This window comes from Miniopterus schreibersii (assembly GCF_964146895.1).
Source record: "Miniopterus schreibersii genome assembly, chromosome: 11".
Lineage (NCBI taxonomy): Eukaryota > Metazoa > Chordata > Mammalia > Chiroptera > Miniopteridae > Miniopterus > Miniopterus schreibersii.
In genome coordinates, this window is record NC_138111.1 from 36,152,188 (window position 1) to 36,168,069 (window position 15,882).

Here is a 15,882-nt window from a genome sequence, read left to right on the forward strand (position 1 = left end):
TCATTATGGAAAGAAAGGGCTATCTACGTAGAGTCTATTTCTGGTTACAGAAAATATACAAGGTGGATATTGAGCATGAGTTTAGGATTTCAATGGAGTTATTTTTCAGGCCCCTTCCAACTTAGTGATCTATGAGCTCCTTTTCCGTATCTTCGGAAAGACCACCTGTTTCACAGCACTAATTACAAAAACCGACACAGCTCTTGATCTGGGTGTTTGTGTAGCGAGCCTGGGTGCAAGGCAGAGAGCCCGGGACACAGCACAGGCAGGAATGAAGAACGAGAACATGACAAGGGACACACAGAGCATTTCAGCAGAACAGGGATGGCCTGAAATATTACTCAGACCTGCTCTATTTAACTTACGACTGCTGAGAGTTCCGCTGACTTTCTTTTAGTTCACTGAGAGATAAGGGCAGCTCCTCTATCACTAAGTAACAAACCCAAACATCCAGTTTTTAAGACACTAATTTAACTACATTTCAGGAAACGGTGCAAAGAGATCATTAGAAGAACTGCAGCCCTATGCTACCTGGGCATCGTTTTCTTTCTTTGCTTCAAAGATGCCAATTTAGAATGTCTGAGCCCAAGCTTCCATCCCAACAGGCTTTTTACAAGAGTCAAAATTCAACTCACCAGAAACTAGAAGAGAAAAGAAAGACAAAAAGGCTGCATTTCTGCCAAATAGTCTTTAAGATTATCCTGTAAATCTTGTACCAAATACTTGAATAGTCATCATCCAAACGGACTTGTTTTCTTCTTAGTATAAAGGAAGAAATTAGGCTTCTTATCAGGTTCTTTTAATCAAGGAAAGTGTAATCAGTGACTGCAGTTTTTGCTAAGTCCACGTCATCTACCATCAAGCACAGCATCTCTGCATTGTGAACCCAATTTTGATCCTGACCTATGCAATTAAATAATCAAATCCTATTTCTGGAATTTATAGTTTTATTCTACATGTCTCACTATAATTTGGCATCATCTGGGGTGCAGCAGCCCTTTCAGCTTGCAGCACTTGCATATTGGATTCTCCATCCCTGACCTGGAATCCCAGCTCCTAGCCTGAGGCAGTCTACCAAGGATTTTATTTATTTATTTTGTTTACATTTGAGAAACTGGAAAAGTCACATTGATGTGCATGTACATTCTATCTCAAGATGGTTACTGCTCTCTCCTCCCCAGGCAGTTTAGGTGTTTTTGTTTTTTGGATTCTTCTTATCGCTGGATTGCTAAGAATCATTTCTTATACTCCATTAATTTCCTGGCCAAGTTCACTGTGAACCAAAATTAAGGAAAAACAGCATTGAAGAGGCCTCAGTCTCAGGTAATTTTAGAATGTGAATTCTCAATGCAGGATATTTAAAGGCACCATCATCTTTTAGGCACGGTCAATTTCAGTTCTGTGAATTCAGAAAATGATGAAATCTGGATGACCAACTCTCCTCACTTTATATCAACATTTATTGAGTACACACTAAGAACCCTACCTATTGGCGGAGAAATCGGTTAAATTAAGCCCAAAATGTGCCTTGACCACTAGAACTAACCCCAATACTGGGTGAAATGAGGAATTCAGAGAAACGCCTTGATAAAAGAACTTGAATCAACATGTTAAGAAGACAATCATAGGTTAAGGGAGCTCAAGGGTCATGCTATCTGCTCTCCAACAGAAAATGAGTTACTAATTAAAGAAAAATCATGACTAATGTCTTGATAAAAAACAACTTTGTTTCTCTTAACAGGCTCTTCATCATGTCAGAGTCAGGCCCAAAGGGCCAGACTACCCACATATTTTTACTCTTTGAAAGTGAAGCTAAGAAGATAAATCACCAGTATGGAATAAGTTGTATCGTACTCAAAGAAATTCATGAAGGTTGTAATAATTTGCACCAGGCAAAGAACAAATATTATCTGAAGTAATTTTTCCAAGTGGGTCATTAATTACTGGCCTCTTCTAGAAGCACTTTGACTAGTTAATTACAGGTTAACTTATTCCTAATATCCTGACTTCCATCACAACCATCACATGGGACAATGAAGTCATTATAATCATCTTGAATTAATCAGCAAGTTCCAATTAGAGTTCTGCAATGGCATCCTCAGTGCCATCAACTGATTAGGAAATGGACCAAAATTACCCAAACTTCTGACCATTAAATGCTGCACTTACTCGTCATTAAAGAAGGTAACATTTACTATTTTTTCTCTGGTGTCAGGAACATTGAAAATGATGGGAAAAAAGAAATCTCTGCTAAATACGAATGAATGCATGCATGTATGAGTGCATAAGTAAATATCTACATCATAGGGACTTGGAGTCAGTTGGCATTTTCCAGGCTGCAAAACAAATATGGACCATACTTAGGACTTGAGTGTGCTTTTTCTTGGAATTATCAGTTGTATTTTTCTTGGTGTTAACTTATTCATTCAGTGAACACAGCATTTTAATAAAGGAGGAGTTATTACTCCAACTCAGCCTCATGTGTTTAGCCCTTAAATCCCCTTGGCTGGCATCAGGGAACTTGAATTGGGGGAGGGTCTCTCATCATTTCCTTGTAAGAATGTCTCACGGTGCTTACACCATTTATGCAAACAATACGGCTTATGCTGAAAACCTTCTGAGATATGGAATTTCGGTACATGGTAGGCATTGAATACCTATATGGCCATCCTCCAATAAAACCCTGAGCACTCAGTCCATGATGAGCTTCCCTGAGATAACATTTCACACATGTTGTCACAATTCATTACTGGAAAAATTAAGTGCTTTCTGTGTGACTCCGCTGAGAGGTCTCTTGGAAGCTTAAGCCTAGTTTTCTCTGGACTTCGTCCCACGTGGCTTTTCTTTTTGCTGATTTGTGTCATATCCTTTCATTGAAATAAATTATAGCCATGCCTATGACAATATGCTGAATCATACTGAGTCCTCTCAGTGAATCACCAAATCTCAGGGTGGCCTTCAGGACCCCCAACACAGGCAACGGAGTGAGTTTAAAGTAGTAATGAAATGAGAGCATGGTAGGTATTGCAGTCAGGAGTTCACGGGGTGGGGCTGAGTTGGAAATCAAGACAGGAGCCTACTGGTGGAATTTTGCTCTCCCTAGACTCAATATCCAGTTCCACTTGCCAGGTAGAGCTAGAGGCAGTTCAAGCAGGAATAAACTTAGGAAGGCATCTAATCCAGAATCCTCATTTTTTCAGATGAGCTAAGGTTGAGAGCTAAAATAACTTCCTATAAGACACAGAGCTAGTTCAAAGCAAATACTAGCACGTCAAAACCACATCTCAGCCCCCAGTAGTTCCTCCCAGTAAATCATTTGCCGCCTGGCTGGAGTCTGTCCTCTCTCAGAAGGCCTCCTGCTTGCATCAAGATGTGCCACATGGTTGCAGATTCGCACCATGTTGCATTTTCAATTAAAACAGCTAAATGGGGTGTTTTAAAAGGATGGTTTCCAAGCTGCCAGGACAATAACGCCACAAACTCCACCAGATTTTATTAGAGTCAAATGACAGCATAAATCATTAGGAAAATGTGTGCCAACCGGAGAAACAGCAATACCTCAAACTCTTGGAGTACTGAACACCGTCCAGTTGGCCGAGAAAGAACCATGTGGCTTAAAATCATTTTTTGCAATTACTATACTAGCTAGTTCATAGTTTTTGGCAGATATGCCCCACATGCATAGCCGAACTCAGCTAATTTTCACTCTGCTGATCGACAAATGTGTGTTTTTTTTTTCCTTTTTTACTCAGAAAAACCACCCAGAGAGCTTTCATGAGATCCGAGGAAGTGCATCAATAAGTGAGCCCATTTGTTACAGCCTGGCTTTAAATAATGCATATTAAATAGGCCACCCAAAATTCATCACACAAAAAATTCTACTGTGCTAACTAAGATGATGACTTAAGAATATCAATCATACTAATTACTAGAGTCTGAAAGTCAAACAGCAAGATTTCAGGAGTTCTTTTTACTTTTCTCTTGAATTGAGACCTTGCCTTTTGGAAAGCAGGAAAAAAATGTAAGTCATTTACTATAAACTTCTCTAAAATTATTATTAGTTCTTAACAGTTGGACAAGAAATACCATACAATGCTACATCAATATCTTTAAGCAATAAAATATTTACATGGCCAAAGGAACAGAAGAGCTTTATTATTAAATTTACTTTTTCATCCACGTTGCATTTCTAGGTTATCTTCTTGGGACCTTACTAGTAAATAGCCCAAGTGCTGAATTCCATCTACAAATGGGTGTTATGATGATTTCTAAAATGTTCATCTATTCAACAGTGAATAAACTGTCCCTCAAAGGGAAGCATCCTTCCAACAAGGGGGGACTCCCACACGGTATTTCAAATCCAGCATCTGTGCTAACTCTTGGGCTAAGGGGACACTATAGGATAGGACTCGCGGGCAGCTTCAACTATATAGATAGATAATGGTCTGTTCCCTAGCTTGGTGGTGGATGGGCAGGCATTTCAGGATTTCTTCAAACTTTTCGTATGTTTTAAATATTTTATAATAATTTTTAAAATATTTAACTCCCTAAATTTAGGCATGCCTGGACCCTTGCGGCAGCGTCTTACTTAGCCTTGCTGTCTCTAGAGTCAAAATGGCCAATAGAAACCATTTTTATTACACTGAGTTCCCAAAGACAGGGCCAGATCTTCACAACCTCTCCTATCAGATATCCTTTGTCCATGGAGCATCTTGGAAGAATATATAAGCCAAAGGTATTTTCAATCTGTGCAAGGAAAGCGATAACATCTTCTCTTATTAAAGCTGCTGGCTTCCCAGATAGAAAATTTTGTCAGTAATGAAAATGTATAAAGATGAAGAAAAACAAGATAAATTGACCAAGTGTGCTTTAAAATGTCCCATAAATTTAAAAGCCCTTCTTCCCCCAGCTGATACTGGGAAGATGGAAGCCAGCTGTGCTCACAAAAACCTCATGTTTAATATGCGGTAGCGCACATTCGATCCCGGCATCAGCATCAACTGGAAACTTGTTAAAAATGCAAATTCCCAGATCTCTGCTGGGGGGACATGAGAGGGGCGGTCAGTAATCCTTCCAAATGATTCTGATGCCTGCTAGTTGGAGAAGCAGCGATGTCTAAGTTGGAAGTCTAGACTTTGGAGTCAGGGTGACTGGGTTTGAATAGTAGGATCCGCCCCTGCTAAATGCTGTTACTTTGACCGAGTTATTTAATTTGTCTATGCTTTAATTTCCTCATCTGTAAAATGAACAGTTCCTAATTCACTGGAAAACTGAGACAATACCATTAAAAGTTTAGCAAAATGCTTGACACATACTAAGCACTCAATAAATATGAGCGTTATTTTCTCTTCTATGGAGATTATCACAGGCTTGCTTTTATTCCAGTTCACTAATCTATTTATTCAAATAGCAGGTATTGAGCATTTACCATGTCCAGACTCAGGCACTCAATTACACAAGGTTCCTGGCTGCACATAAGAATCACCCAGGAGTTCTGAAGAAATCCCGCTGCCTGAGCCCTACTCTATAGCAAAACAAAGAATCTGACAGTGACGCTCAAGCTTGGATATTTTATAAAAGCTACTCAGGATATTTTAATGTTAGAAGCAAACCTGCAAGGAAAAATTACAGCCCAGAGCCCAAGGAACAGGGGGCTAGTAGCATGCACATGATCTCTCAAAAACTTATAGGAGGGATCGTTTGCCCAGCAAACTTACATTGGTCTTATATATGTACTTCTCCTGCTTTACTGATCTTAGGAAGCACGAATCATGTTTTCCTAAATCTTCAGTGCTGGCTGCCATGCCGGACAATGGGTAGATGCAGAAGTTTGTTGAAGCAACAAGAAGTGAGCTCTATTATTGGGCCCTCCCGAAGCCTGGAGGCCTGAGCACAGGGTTTCAGGACGGAGGCGTGTAGCCATCATCTCCATAACCAACTCCTGTAAAAGCATATTTCCCTAAGTCTACTGCTCGAGCCTAAGGCTAGACATAACGGTTTCACACACCAGTCTCCAAGGGGAAGAGGGGCAGGGGCAAAGGTTTTAAAGTAATTAAAAGAGACACTCAGGCACACTTCATGCCATTCTTTAATCTCCATTCTCCTGTGATAAATCGAGAATGACAGGACCAGGACCAGGCTAACAGGCTGAAGGGAGGACCCTATGGAGACTCGTCAAGCAGCCTTCAAAACCTCGGCAGCAGGGCCCAGGGCTCAGGGGAATGAAGGAGGGGGAACCCAGCACCTTGCTGCCACTGTGTCACCAGGGTGCTCTAAAAAATGCCCATGGACATGTGATCCCAAGAAGAGATAAAAAGGAAATAACATGTATTGTAATTAAGAAGTCAGAATAATAATAAAACGATGGTTTACTGAGGGTTTTCTGTCAGGCACTGTGCTAAAGGCTTCTTGTGTAGTATTTTAATTGCGGTAACCGGCTTCCTAACCACCCCTGCCTCCCAGTGTACGTGTCCTTGTGCAGCCCCCCTGGTTCACTGAACCAGAGCCAGTGCATGTGACAATACAAATTCCTGAAGTAAGTGTCGGTGACTTCTAAGATTAGATCACAAAAGGCATCATCACTTCCAGCACGACCTCTTGAGTCACTTGCTCCCGGGGAAGCCAGGGCCATGTCAAGCGGACACTCAAGCAGCCCTACGGTGATGCCCACGTGGGGAGGAACCAGCCATGTGACTAGGCCACCTCAGAAGCGGCCCTCCAGCTCCAGTCACGCCTTTGAGTCTTCCAGCTGAAGCCCCAAACATCACAGAACACAGAAGCCATCATCCGGGGCCCATTCTGAATGGCTGACCCACAGAACCCATGAGATAATTGTTTAAAAAAACTAAGTTCTGTGATTTGTTATGCAGCAACAGCAAACTCACACCTAAGTGCTAAATATTCTTATAGTTGATGAGAGCTGAAGTGACTCAATCATGGGCCTAGTCAGTGAAGCGATGGGGATTGGACTCCAGGCTTGCAGATTTGAAGTTCTGGCTCTCATTCTGTCATATTCCTGACAGATAAACATAAGGTGTGTAACCTATGTCCTGCCCCTTTTATTGAGGGAAAAGTAATCATTTAATAGGAACCTTGTAAGCTCTTTAGTTGTCCCCAATATATTTCACTCATCCTACAGGGCAGCCACCATCCTGCCTCGTATTTTAGCCATTTCTCTATGGATAGGTTAGAAGTTACTGGAGGGCTGGAGTCCTGTCTTCCTTATGACAGCCCTGTAAACAGTAGAAGGGTGTGGCTAGGGTGTCACATCAATCCTGTGGACTCCCATCAACCTGCCCGCTTTGGCGGCTCTGCTCTACCATTTCCAGGCCAGGTGATCTTAGGCAAATTACCTAAATGCTATGAGCCTCAGATACCTCACTCCTATAACAGGGCCAATATTAGCACATACTTCTGACTGCGCTATATTAGAAAAATACTCATAAAGTATTTAGCACAGTGACTGGCACACAGTCAGTGCTCCAGAAATACGAATTATTATCAAAATGTGTTGAAAAACATCCAACATTTTAAACAGCCAAACGAAAAACCTCTTCCTTCAACCTATCCTCCTACTGAAAGAGAATTTCCAAAGATAGAACAGTGGCTCCGGGAGTGAAGAGATTTCGTTCTACAGGCACTGGAACGGTTGGAGACACCCTGGCCATGGTTCCTACGAGAGTCCCGCCTGCCCTGAGAGAGCCATGAGAGCCTCGGGAAAGCGGCCCTCACACCCCCATCCAGGGGGACGTGTGCAGACAGCAATCTGGCTCTTTTTTCCAAGAGGAAGAGTAAGGCAAACAGGGTCTCCCTCCCCCTGGCCTAATCAACAGGGGAGGGGAGGGATTTTGCTTCCACCCCATCTCTTAATCCCATTACATTCTTATCGCTTTGTCAGTGCAGACAAAGCTCCTCAGCTCCCGCCAACACTCACTGTAGCCTTCCCCTGCGGTTCATTGTTTCTTGGTCTTAGAGCTAATAGGCTGTCAAGTGTCTTACTGTCCCCTCAGGTGATTTCTACTTAAATGCTGTTTAGAGTCCCACCTCCCTTTCAACTTAGTTTTAAGTCTTTTTTTTTTCTTTTTTCTTTACACATGAAAAAGTTTTCTGTGTAAAATTCTGTTTAGGGTCCCAAATATTTCCACAACCTTCTACTTCTGGGTGAGACTAAGGAAAGGGAAATTGGGGAAAATGCCAGCCACATTCACCCATATCCAAATAAACACAAATTCCTAGCTGGGTTAAGTCCTTGGGGGGGGGGGGGGGGTATAAGTGACTCCTCCACTGTCCTATGAGATTTTAAAAAGTATTAATAGCTGGGAAACAAAAGGCCAGAAGGAGGATACCATGAGCAGCAGGGACAGAGGGCCCGGGAGAGCAGGAGGAGGGAAAACATGACAGATGAGCTAGAGCAGTCAGCCGGCTGGGGCTCTGAGGGATGAGAGAGTCCTGGCCTGAGGAGGTGAGGGAGGGCAGGAAGAGAGCTCCAGACAGAAGGAACAAGAAGCAGGGAGGCAGGAAAACAGGAGGCAGCTACGCAAAATGCCAAGGTTTTATGGAGGAGCAAGAACAGAGATTGCAACTGCAAAAGATAAAGTTGATTAGGAGAAAATACGCTGTCCAAAATCAGCAATAACAATCTTTAAAGAGAGTAAAATAAAGGTCTTTTTGCAGATTACTGAGCAAATTGGTGACACATGGATTTCATGATTAAGAATAAGTAACATTCTAATCAATGTCTCAGGGATCCTGAATATAAAACTCTAAGGCTAGACAAGTATATTTTCAAAGGAGGCAATGTCAAGTGAACGGTAGATCACTCTCGCCAACATGTTAAGTAAGCTTCCCTCACTGGAAGTTTTGCTTGAACCAGTGACCTAGGTAACATCAAATACTTCCCAACTTATTTTTTTCCTGGTCTAATTTTAAAAACAATTAGTTACATGAGAAGGCACATATTAGATCACTTAAGTCAGGAATCTATTATTTATCAGCAGTCATTTCAATGATTTCCAAGACCAGACTGGTTTCAAGGTGGAATCCATGTGTATCAGAAGTAAATACGATTACAGATAGGTCTAAGGGTGCCCACACTTTAGTACATTTTTCATCCTCTAGCCAAATCTTAAAAAGCTACTCCACAGAGGAAGTTCTCAAACAGAAATTCTATGAATCAGAACTCACTTCACTTTCTCCTTAAAACCAAAGAGCCAAGTTCAAAAAAGATCCAGAAAATATCACAAGCCATCTGCCAATGTCAAATGGTGACTTCTTGAAATAGGAAAAAAGTCCCTGCACACTGTTTTTCTATCCTTCTAGTCCCAGTGGATGCTCCCTGCATCAGTACAAAACTGGATAACACTAGCCCAGGCCAGGCGAGCTTACCATATACCACATGCTTGGCCACTTGGGATCATTGAAGTAAGTAGACTGGGCATGACTGAAGTCGTAATCCCTCTTGGTCCGTTTTTTCACCACTTGCTGTTGGATCCACTCCACCTGCCAAGAAGAAGGACATCTGGTGAATGTTCAGTTCCATCAGGTTAGCACAAGCGTAAGTGACAGCATTTCCCACCTTGAGTCAACTCCGTTTAAGTCACAGGCTTCATTCTGGCAACTTAGGTCTTTGAGTCCAGGGGCTCAGAGATGCTCTAAAAATCTAGTTCTGTTTTATTTATTATATGCAGGTTGGCTTTTTTATCTTTTATGACAGATCATTCATCTCTCTCAATAATATGCTAACCTTTTAGTCTTTTCACAAAGCATACTCCATTCACAATTTATTGTGAATTGATAGTGTCAATTTTTAAGATAATTTTTTCATTCTTACCTTATCTAAATGTCAGCAAATTTTTCCTATAAAGGTCCAGATAATAAATATTTTAGGCTTTGCAGGTCATATGATCTCTGTTGCAACTACTCATTCTGACATCGTAGCACCATAGGCATATAAATGTATGGGAATGACTGTGCTCCCAATAAAACTTTATACACAAAAACAGGAGGCAGGCTGGCCAGATCAGGCCCACAGGCCACATTTTATGATCCTTGCCTTATGCTATACATCAAAAATTTTAAATGTTCTAGGGTTAAACATCAAATTTAAAAGTCACCCTGGGATCAAATGCTCTAGGATCATCAATTTTCAAAAAATGGCTTTCTACAACATAGTGTGGTGGAAAAGCACCATTTTGTAGAATCTGAAAACTAAAGCCCTGGACCTGTCTCTGGCAAAATACTGGAGCAGTCACTCAATTTCCTGAGCTATAGGATCCTTACTGGCTCTAAAATTCAATTCAAATCTACCACATTTGAGAAAGACTTAATATTTCACTGCAACCTTTGCTTAAACAAAGCACTTGGAACTTTGAGCTTAATACAGGATTATGATCTAAATGGCAGAGGTATGAATGGAGGTATTTTTAAAAATAGGTAATCATTATGTCAACATAAAAATAAGCATGTTTCATTTTGAATGGAACATCGCAAATGTTGTGTCAATAAAAAATGTAGAATGCCCTAGCTAATCTAGTCACAATACTCTAACATATTCTGTTCCACCGTTTATCCCTACTCTTCACAAAGGAATTAAAAACTGGGAGGATGCGGGGTACTCTGTAGTCCACTACTGTGACTCCATACCCATGCATTCAGTAAAGATTTCAAAACCTCTCTTGCCTACTTGATTAAAGATTATTGGAGGAGAAGGGATACTAAAATGCTGATTAACAAATTCAAAGTGCACAGCTGTAGATAAGATAGAAAAGGCTAAAAGCCAAACTAATCAATTTCTATGACTCTCATATTGGGAAATATATTCAACAGGAATATTGGTATGCAAGATGAGTTTAAATAATAAATTCCTAACATCACTAACAAAGCAAACTGAATCACGTGGCCTCCTAAATAAATATCCAATCTCTTTATGATTAGGATCACAGCTAAGCCTCAAGTATGTGCCTGCTCTGATAGGTAATTTAAGCAAAATTTGTACAGGAAAAAAGCCAATAAGTGAAAAGTAATACCTGGAAAAATAAGTTTTTCTGATCATGTTTTAATTAATTTAGACCAAGTGACTCTCTGGCACCGAATCATTCTACACCCCTCCAACATCCCCCCCAACACACACATACATACACACACATATTATTTCTTCAAACTAATGGACATTGGTTGTCAGGGAAGCTAAGAGAAATCTTGTTTTTTCTTTAATCGCAGAGACTACTTTTTAGACATTACATCGAAACTAATGTGCCATTAAAAATGTGTGTAAATTTATTTTTAATAGAGAGAATACATTTTAAGTAACTGTGTTTTTAAAAATACAGGAAACAAATCAATTTCCTTCTCAATCAAAGTGGAACAGCAAGCTTGGGCATGTATATACTTTTCTATTTCCAGGAAATATTTTAATTTCTTGATTTCAATCTTTCTATGGAATGAGTTTCATTCACTCATTTATTCATCCAAAATAGCGTAAGTGCCAATTCTATCACAGACACTGTGCTGGGAATATGAAGATGAGGAAGAACAGTCTTTGCCTTTGAAGGACTTAACATTTTACCAAGGAATATTTAGCAGGTACTCCACAACTCTCCGCTTGAAATTACCACTATGACTGCCATCTGGTGCAGGCTCTATTACTGCATGAATTGGACCATTTATGAACATTTTGACTATGCAAATTACATTTGCAATCCTTAGGTTACTGTGTATAAGTCTTATTTCAACAAGACTGAACGATTTCCTCTTTGCACGCTTGGTAAAAGGTGGCTACAGGTCTGTTTAGAGAGAATTCTTTGGAAACTAATCCTTCATTGGCAGTGGCCTTTCCTAACAGAACCTCCATAAATTCCGAACTGCCAACATATATGTGTCCATAAACCAGAAAGTGTCAAATCTCCCCCAGTGCGGACTCAGTAAAGAGATTACTAGAGAAAAGGACAGGTCAGTACTGAGGTGGGTGTGGATAACAGTTCCTACCATGAGGCTTCTACAACCCACTTCGCCCTGTACCTCCCCGCCCCCCGCCCACACACACAGATGAATGGTACATGTAAGTATGTGAGAAAACCAGGAGACAGCCACTTGCCTAGATGAACTATAGGTACTAAAATAGAACAAAATATCTTACCAAACAGTGTCTCTTCTGTAATTTTACCAAACAAAAACGCTTATTTACAGGGCTTGGTGGCTAGAAGGTGGTACAGCGACTTGGCATCTAGATTTGACTATAAGTCACTCTGTCTGATCACAGGGCTGCAATACTCGAGAAAAGTACAGTGGGGATTTTTTTAGAGTCAGATACCATGTATTTTGCCTTGGTGCTTTATGAGTATGCAGATATAGCCCTACAATTTTTGGAAAGTGGGAAAAGCACCTCTTGGATCGGAAGACTTCTATGACTGGAAAGACCATATTTATATTTTTAAACTAGTATCCATATGTCTGTCCTTGAGCCCTTGAAGAAAAAGCTCAGAAGTAATGCGTTATACAGATTTCATTTCTTGCCAAGAAGCCCAACGCAAAGAAAAGACACTTAGAAATTCATTTTCATAAAACTATGGTCAGTCCAGAATTAAAAAACAGTGGGCTTTCCCACACTGGTTTAACTTCTAAGAGTGCTACTTCCTATATATTATGAAACTGCAGTTAACCTGGAGTATAAAAACCACATGAGCTTAAAATCTTCAGTGTACCGTCCGTTAATTTCAACATACGTGTGCTCCAGGGTGTTAAGGACATTCTCTCCCTTTATTCACAGAGCTCTCCCTCCTCCCTACACAGTCCAAGTGAACATCGGGCCTTCTCCTCTTCAGAGTCTTTGCTAAAGATGTTCCCTTTCATCAGATTTCACTTGTCAAGAAAAACATATTAACTGATAATTAGGAGATCTACCCCCACAATCTCAGTGGAACTTATAATTCATTATTTTGGAATTTACCAGCTTTCTGATACCATATGCCTGGGGAAGGCAATTTGTCAGCAATAGGGAAAAAATGTAATCATACGAATATACATTCTGTAAGTTATTACATAAATATAAATGGAAAACATAATATGGTATCATGAGAAAGACAAATACTGCATGGTATCACTAAAAAAACTCATGGAAACAGAGAATAGAAAAGTAGTAGCCAGGGGCTGGGGGCTGGGGGCCCCCGGGAGAGGCTGGTAAGAGGGTACAGATGTTCAGCTAAAGATGAGTGAGTTCTGAGGCTCTAATGTGAAACACGGCGACTATAGTTGATAACACTGTGCCGCAGAAGTGAAACATGCTGAGAGTAAAACAAATATGTTCTCACATACACACACACAGATAAACATGTGAGGTGATGAATATGCTAATTAAGTAGATGGGGGAATTTTTTCATGTGTGTGTATATACAAATTACCATGATGTACACTTTTATCTTACAACTTTATATGTCAATTATGCCTCAGCAAAGCTGAAATTTAAAAAACATACATATGGTATTACTTTAAAAATGTGTCCCACAGTGAAGAGGAATCAGCTTTTTAGATGTTAAAATATACCAAAGCTAATGATGAAAATATATCCCGGTAGCGAGTATCTACAGATACATCAATGGAATGCAACAGAAAGTAAAAAACAGACCCAAAGTATCTAAAGAAGGGTGCCACCCTAAATCAATTGATTACTATCATATAATCCCATGATTTCAAATGTGACCAAATGCCTACATTACAACATATCTTTTAAAAAGCAATAATGAGAAATATACTGTGTAAAAATTGTTTTATATTATGTTCTAGTAAAACAATTATTGAGAAAAGATGGATAAATAACAAGAAGTGGCTGGAATTTGGGGAACGTGGTTTATCATTTTGGATTTGCCACCAGCCACCTGTGTGACCTTGTAAAATCTTTGTGGGCCTCTTTTATCTCTAAAATGAAAGAAGACAGACTAAACATGCTTTCTCATCTAACTTTGAAATTTTATCTATATAGCCTCTTCTGTGATTTGACCAAGAATAAAAAGTTTATGTGAAATGCAATAGAGAGGTGGGGTAGGTGCTCCAGTTGATAAATGATCTTAAGTCATTCTGTGAAGAAGTAAGATTAATATTTGAAAGGGAAGGTAGTAAATTATACTACTCCTTTCATGATTTGAATGAGGCTGTTGCCAGAAAATAAAATATATGAGATTCTGTGTTTTTTAAAAATTTTATTAGCTTTGACAAAATGGGGGAAAAGAGCGTGAAGAGATTTCTCCCTCTATTTTCTTCCTGAAAACAAAATAGAGTGGCCTTGATTTTAAAAAAGTACAACTTCAGTGTATAATGGCCATGTACTTTTTGTTATGGAAGACAAAAGGATGGTGAAGACAATTAAGTACCCACAAGCTGCTCCCGAGCCCTAAAATCTGAAGCCAACATGGCCCAAATGTTTTCTAAAATTCTGGTCAAGAAATCAAAGTCAATGAGTGAAAAAAATCAGAGAATCTACTAAGAGTATGTATTTAGGTAAGAGTATTCCTTTGACATCTGGCTCCAGCTAGAAACTGGTACTTAGTGAGTTAGTAAATACTGGCATTGTTATTTGATTTGAGTCCCTCTATTTTATCTGAGGCACTCTTTTTAAGGAAATAAAACCATAATTGTCTGAATTCTGTTTCTTTTATTTATTTATTTATTTTTAATTTATCTTTACTGTTGAAAGTATTACAGATATCCAGGTTCTTTCCCACACTGACACCCTCCCCAGGCCTTCCCCACCCTACTGTCTGTGTCCCTGGGTTATGCATAGAAAGCTACTTATGAACAAATGGGCACTACTTTTCATTCGATGGAGAATTTTCACTCTATTTGTTTAAGATGGACACTGGATCCTATTTAATGACTGAAAACATCAGAGGCTTATCTTAGATGGTCGTCTCATCAGGAATATGAGAAATCATATAAGTTTTGAAAGGTTACTGAGAAGAAAGTTTTGAAATAAATACCGCATGTACATTGGGGACAGTAAAACAGAAGACAATTCATGCCAATGTAAAAAGCTTCAACTGCCATACAATTTTATAATTAGCTGGCTTTCTCCAAGAGAACCAAAATTTTAGAAATGTGCTATTTAATCTTAATCTTGTGTTACTCTGTTTAGTGAGAAACTCATAGCATTATTGTTCTAACTGTATTACTTACTTTCAGAGAATTAAAGTCATATTTCTCCCCTTAAGCTATTCCACTGTTCTCTGCATGCTTCTAAAACTTTAATTTCCTAATTTGTTGCCTGTTTTGTTCCCCACTTCTAATAAGATGACACATAAAAGGGAAAAATAAATGGTTACATTCAATTAAAGCAGTAAAATGTATTCCCCACCCTCAAGGACCTTTCTTTCATTTCTCTCTTCACTCCAAAAAAATTATATTGAGTACCTACTATGTGGAAGACTGTTCTGGATGCTGCAGAATACAAACAAAAGAACTAATTCCCTGGCCTGGCCAGTGTGGCTCAATTGGTTGGAGCATCCTCCCATACACCGAAAGGTGTTGGATTCAATTTCTGGTCAGGGCACATACCCAGGCTGTGGGTTCAATCCCTGGTCAGGGCATGTAAGGAGGCAATCGATCCATGTTTCACTCTTACATCGATGTCTGTGTGTGTGTGTGTGTGTGTGTGTGTGTGTGTGTGTGTGTCTCCACCTCCCTTCCTCTCTCACCCCAAAACCAATAAAAACATATCCTAGGGCGAGGATTAAAAAAATAAAATAAAAAAATAAACAAATTTCCTGCCTTCAGGCAGTTTCTATTCTAGTGGGAGCTAGACCATAAACATGTAAATAAATACAAGATTATATAATAGACTTTCATAGTGTTAAATGATGTAAAAAGTAAATAACATAAGGAGATCAGGAGTGATTA

The 15,882-nt window shown here is 39.7% G+C and overlaps 1 protein-coding gene across 2 annotated transcripts in view; it reads right to left on the reverse strand.

The window, feature by feature from the left end:
- PCSK5 (proprotein convertase subtilisin/kexin type 5) overlaps nucleotides 1–15,882 on the reverse strand; it is a 383,530-nt gene that overhangs the window by 296,111 nt on the left and 71,537 nt on the right. For both annotated transcript variants that reach the window (XM_081151682.1, XM_081151681.1), the window contains exon 3: nucleotides 9,385–9,498. In XM_081151682.1, coding sequence (XP_081007808.1) covers nucleotides 9,385–9,498 — 114 coding nt within the window. The remainder of the gene's footprint in view (nucleotides 1–9,384; nucleotides 9,499–15,882) is intronic.